The sequence below is a fragment of the Apium graveolens genome, chromosome 4 (assembly GCF_009905375.1).
Source record: "Apium graveolens cultivar Ventura chromosome 4, ASM990537v1, whole genome shotgun sequence".
NCBI classification, from domain to species: Eukaryota; Viridiplantae; Streptophyta; class Magnoliopsida; order Apiales; family Apiaceae; genus Apium; species Apium graveolens.
In genome coordinates this window covers 111,477,532-111,483,531 of record NC_133650.1, presented here as the reverse complement: position 1 = coordinate 111,483,531, position 6,000 = coordinate 111,477,532, and the positions used below count along the sequence as shown (strand labels likewise).

The window sequence follows — 6,000 nt, the reverse complement described above, 5'->3', positions numbered from 1 at the left end:
CTAGCGGATCAAAATCCCTAGAACTTAATCTCAAATTGCGTTTAGCATTTGAATCTTTTTATTACAAAAATAGAAAAAGTTCATGTCGAATTTATTCTAGATTTGTGATAATTAATTTGAGATTAATTCCTTGTAATCGATACAGTTGTTGTAACACCTTTCAAGTTTAATAATATTTTTATTTAACTTGAATTTTATTTCACATTTTTTATTCCGCATTTAATTCGATTATTCGGTACTGTTTGTATTCAATCCCCCTTCTACAAACACATTGGGACCTAACAACTCCGGACTACCCACCCCTAAAACTAACCCATGACTCAGGATCCAAAGCCCACAATAACAACAAAAAACCAAACACTAAACCATCAGTCCGGACTAGGTAACCAAGTCCGGACCCAAACAAAAAACCCAAATTCCAGAAACACTATTAACCAAGAATCAAACACCAAAATATGACAAAAACAAACACACATACAGATATATACACAAGAATTCAACCAAAAACCAAATACAACAAACAAACCAACACTACAGCAGCAATACAAAACATAAACTAGACAACAAACTAAAGGAGAGGAACAAGGAAAGTAATAAAAACTCACAGAGATAAAGAATGCGGAGGGCTTGAGGACGACCAACAAATGAACCAATAACCTCGACTTCTCCCGTCAACAACCGCCGGAAAAGCTTCAGAGAAAACAAGAAGAAAATGCGAGAGAAGAAAATTAGAGAAGCAATAAAAAGAAAGAGAAAGAGTCAGGGGTGCCTTTTTTAGGCACGACGAAACCGTAACCCCCTCGCCACGTGGCAAGATCTGGACGGCCCATCAAAACAATAATTAATACAAATAATGATGAGGCACATCTCTCGACATTTCTTACATCTGTTAAAATTCAAATCATTGGGGGGGGAAATCCCCAAAACCGTTTCAACTTCCAAGTCCGGACTACTTCACTCAACACAATCTGGACTGGGGGCAAGAAAAATTCAAAATCCTTCCAAATCCGGACTCCTTCTCTCAACGCAATCCGGACTAAGGGACAAGAAAAGCTCAAAATCCTTCACAAGACAACCACTATAGTCCCGATTCGCCGAACTCAACACAATCTGGACTGGGGGGCAAGAAAATCTTAAATCCTTCGAAAGACAACCACTTTAGTCCTGGTTGGCTAAACTCAACGCAATCCGGACTAGGGGCCAAGTAAAGCTCAACTCCTTCTAAAAATAACCACTTTAGTCCTGATTCGCTGAACTCAACGCAATCCGGACTGGGGGATAAGAAATGCGCAAAACCTTCTAAAGACAACCACTTTAGTCCTGGTTTGCTGAACTCAACGCAATCTGGACTGGGGGCAAGAAAAGCTCAACTCCTTCTAAAGACAACCACTTTAGTCCTGATTCGCTGAACTCAACGCAATCCGGACTGGGGGCAAGAAAAGCTCAAATCCTGCTAAAGACAACCACTTTAGTCTTGGTTGGTTGAACTCAACGCAATCCGGACTGGGGGCAAGAAAAGCTCAACTCCTTCTAAAGAAAACCATTTTAGTCCTGATTCGCTGAACTCAACGCAATCCGGACTGTGGGGGGTAAGAAAAGCTCAAATACTTCTAAGATAACCACTTTAGTCCTGGTTGGCTGAACTCAACGCAATCCGGATTGGGGGAAAGAAAAGCTTAACTCCTTCTAAAGACAACCACTTTAGTCCTGATTCGCTGAACTCAACTCAATCCGGACTAGGGGCAAGAAAAGCTCAAATACTTCTAAAGACAACCACTTTAGTCCTGGTTGGCTGAACTCAACGCAATCCGGACTGGGGGGCAAGAAAATCACAAATCCTTCTAAACACAGCAATTAAAAGCTCATGTTCTTCAAACAAGCCAAAATTTACTCCCCCGTCCAGAAAATCTGCATAAGGGAGTGGGGGGCACATGATAGTGCATATAGCTCCTACAGGGACTTGCCCCGGACTCCTAACTCCATGCAGCTCCCGGAACGGCAAGTCCTGGACTTCTAACTCCGTACAGCTTCTGGAAGGGCTAGTCCTGGACTCCTAACTCCACGCAGTTCCAGGAAGGGCTAGTCCCGGACTCCCAACTCAGTCTAGTCCTGCACACTGCCAGTCCTGACTGGTCCAGTCCCGCAAGCCCAACCTTGATAAATCTCAGCACGTGAGACACTGGCCCAAGCACATGATGGTGACAACTGTCACACATCAATCATGGGAATATTCAGGGCACGTGTCAGAGGATCCTCAGAACATTCATCAGTCAGTCCCGCACTGACACGTGTAAAGCATCCACTCCAACCAGGTGTTCTCCGCTCCCAGAACCAATGGCTATGATTTAAATGTACCAACCCCAAAACCCTATCCTTGGGCTATAAATAGCCCAAGTAGGTAATATTTTGAGGTTAATCACTCTCTCCCACTCATATACACACACAACAACCATTCATTCATATATATCTTCATCTTCCCCAAAAGCGAGTTCTTACTCCCATACCGGAGGCGCCGCGGGACCCAAACCCCCCTTCCGGTGTTGTTTTATAGGAACCCCACCACAGCGGCGAAGGATCCAGGCACGGCGTCGAAGGAGCGGCCCCGCCACCAGGAGTTATCAATAAAATCCAACTATATCAACTCACATCTTCTACTTTCTTCCAATATACATATTATATACCTTAAAAATTGATTGGTCTCACCACTTTACTGACTTTATCTATTTTTATTACTTTTTTCTCAATAAGTTATATTTTTTCTTAATGTCCGAACTGAACCTCACGGATAGGAATAGTATTCTAATTGGATGTTATCAATACATGATGCCTTGTTCATTATTATCCATGGTTTATTTGCTAAGGCCAGATTAGCCAGCAATGATTTATTTGCTAAGGCATCATATATTGATAATAAACAAGCTTAAAAGATTGGAGATACAAATCATACGAATACAGAGAGCCCCTTCTGAGCCTTTAAAAACAGACCGACTAACCAGCTAAAACATTCATCAAATAGGCGAGGAGTCAGGGCTTTAAGACCATCCATAGCAAACAGTTGCGACAAACTAGAATATATTAAAAACCTACTAATACTGGGAATACTGATGTATTTGCTTTATGCCAAACGACTTCTAAGGCGTGTAAAACAATTTCAAATACTAAATTTGCAATGCTGCTGTGGTCAACTCAATACCATACAGATTACAAATAATACAGAGTAATAAAATAAGATGTTCAAAATTTGCCTCGGTTGCCAGAAGAGAACACGAGACTTCGGCTTTTATACTCAATCAAGATTTGTATGTGGGAATCGAACCAGCCTAACAAACATTTTCACACGCCCAAACACCTCTCTATATAATGAACATAATTGTTCTTACTAGCTTCATTCATTAATATCTAAGTATTTATTAGGATTCTTCGCCTTTTTGGATATTGACTTTAAAACAAGAAAGAAAGCATGAAGACAGGATTATTGGTAATGGCATTACTCCTTTCATTGGCAACTGCTCTTGAATGTGCAACTAAACTGCCTGCTGTTCGGACAACAAAAGGAAAGACTGTGACAGTGCTGAGTATAGACGGAGGTGGCATTAGAGGCATCATTCCTGGAACCATTCTCGCCTTTCTCGAGTCCAAGCTTCAGGTCTTTTTCTTCTTTCACAAGTTGCATGCTATAGAATTATGCAGTATATGCTATTAAATTTTAAACTTGTACAGACTAATGGTCTGATAATATGTACATTTATGTTCAGGAACTGGATGGACCAGATGCAAGAATAGCGGACTACTTTGATGTGATATCTGGTACAAGCACAGGTGGCCTGGTAACTGCAATGCTCACAGCTCCTGATCAAGATAACCAGGCTCTCTTTGCTGCCAAAGACATTAACAAATTTTATTTTGAGCATGGACCCAAAATATTCCCACAAGACAAGTATGTATAAAACTTCCTACCCCTTTGCTTCTCTTCACCATGCTTTACTCATTAACCAGAGGGATAAATAAGAAGCAGGGACACTTCGGTCGCATGCCGATTCCACTTATCGGATACTTGGACACACATATCCCGTATCGGACACGCCGATTCTTCCACACTACTAATAAGAAGTTTAGTCTTCAAAAATTGTAGTTAAAATCTATTTTAGCTAACTACATTCACCAAATTAAATATCCATATTTATTAGTTACTATAAAAGTATTGATTATCGTATTTATTTTTGCATAAACTAAATTTTTTTACTTATATTTTGGTATTTTAGATTTATAAATGATGCATTTAATTCAATTTTCATACAATTTTTAATTTTGTTAGTAGGTTTTATTATGTTTAACATGAAATATGTATGAGTTTTTTTGTTTATTTCTCCCAATATACCTCCTGCAGCAATATCCCCGAATTATTATATTCGTCGACGTATCCCCGCATTATGTACCCGCACTCCCGCACCCGTGTCCTTGCTTCCTACGATAAAAGCAATACAATGGACAATCAAGCCATATTTTATATATGAACTGATGAAACCAGTTCTTTGTTGTTTCTTACAGTGCCTCAGCTACAGGGCCGAAGTTTGACGGAAAGTACCTAAGATCCATAATAAGGGAGTTATTAGGCAACATGACCATGAACCAGACTCTTACAGATGTGATCATACCAACTTTTGACATCAAACTTCTTCAACCGATTTTGTTCTCTACAAGCGATGTATGACAATCTCCTTACATTACTTTTCATTTTCGATATGTGTTTTCATATATTGATTTTTGATTTGGAAAATTTCTTTGCAGGCAAAAGTAAAATCATCAAAGAATGCATTACTTGCAGATGCTTGCATAGCCACATCGGCAGCTCCCACTCTTTTGCCAGCACACTACTTTGAGACCAAATATGAAGATGGGAAGACACGCGAATTTAATCTTATCGATGGTGGAGTTGCTGCAAACAATCCAGTAATATTTCCTTACTTGAGGGCAATTTAATTTAGGTTGTATGGTAAAATTAATCTATCTAAACGAATTAATCTTTATTAACTGAAACTAAATTTCAGACTCAGGTGGCTATAACACAAATTTTCAATGAAATATTGAAAGGAAACTTTAAGTTTGTGGATATCAAGCCAATGGACACTACAAAGATGTTAGTTGTTTCACTGGGAACTGGTGCAGCCAAGTTCGCGGAGAAGTACAATGCAAGCATAGTTTCTCAATGGAGTGCCATCAATTGGATTTTTGACAAGGGTGCCACGCCTTTGTTAGACGTTTATAGTGCTTCAAGCAATGACATGGTCGACATTCAAGTTTCATCGCTATTTCAAGCCCTTGGAGCTGAGAAAAATTATCTACGTGTTCAGGATGATAATCTCATCGGAAATACCACTTCAGGTGATAGAGCAACAGCAACAAATATGGAGGCACTTGCTGACATAGGAAAGAAGCTGTTAGAGAAATCAGTAGCCAGGGTGAATATAGATACAGGAGCATTTGAGCCCGTGGTGGGGGAAGGTACTAATTCGGATGCTCTGACTCGCTTTGCCAAGCTACTTTCGGATGAGAGGAAGATCCGCAAAGCAAACTGATCAATGGGATAATTGTTGTTTTCCCCAGAAAATATAGCAATTTGATTATTTTGTTCTTTTCTCTTGTTTACCTCTAAGAAGTACAGTAAGTTTTCATTTAGGGAAGCAGTCACTTTCCCCCTTGTAATTGTATTAGGTGTTCTGTAATAAATAAAAAGTGATGTGCCATGCTTTCGTTACAGCAAAATTTTACTTCATTTTCGCTAATGGAATCACATATTTAAATCATAACTCAATAACTACTATCTAGCCTTTTCATCAAAATCAACTTAAATTATGAACTACGTACATCTCTAATATTTTAAAAATTTATTATAGGTTAATATTTGAGCCATCTTAAATAAATAAATGTTACAATAATGTTCTCATAGTTTCTTCAAATAGTAGTACATTAATCATGTGCTTTATTTTAGGTCAGCCCGTT

General features: G+C 39.1%; 1 protein-coding gene across 1 annotated transcript; it reads left to right on the top strand.

The window, feature by feature from the left end:
• Positions 1–3,411: 3,411 nt before the first annotated feature.
• Positions 3,412–5,707, top strand: LOC141718867 (patatin-like protein 3). The gene is made up of 5 exons (XM_074521243.1): positions 3,412–3,646; positions 3,756–3,937; positions 4,549–4,705; positions 4,789–4,950; positions 5,049–5,707. Exons 1-5 carry the CDS (start codon positions 3,461–3,463, stop codon positions 5,574–5,576), a joined length of 1,215 nt encoding a protein of 404 aa, XP_074377344.1. The 5' UTR covers positions 3,412–3,460; the 3' UTR covers positions 5,577–5,707.
• Positions 5,708–6,000: the final 293 nt, after the last annotated feature.

Bases quoted from the DNA above. Each gene is read 5' to 3' on its own strand.
- LOC141718867 (XM_074521243.1), top strand. From the start codon at position 3,461: ATGAAGACAGGATTATTGGTAATGGCATTACTCCTTTCATTGGCAACT. The intron at 3,938-4,548 runs GTATGTATAAAA...TGTTTCTTACAG, and splicing joins AAAATATTCCCACAAGACAA to TGCCTCAGCTACAGGGCCGA. The intron at 4,706-4,788 runs GTATGACAATCT...ATTTCTTTGCAG, and splicing joins TTTTGTTCTCTACAAGCGAT to GCAAAAGTAAAATCATCAAA.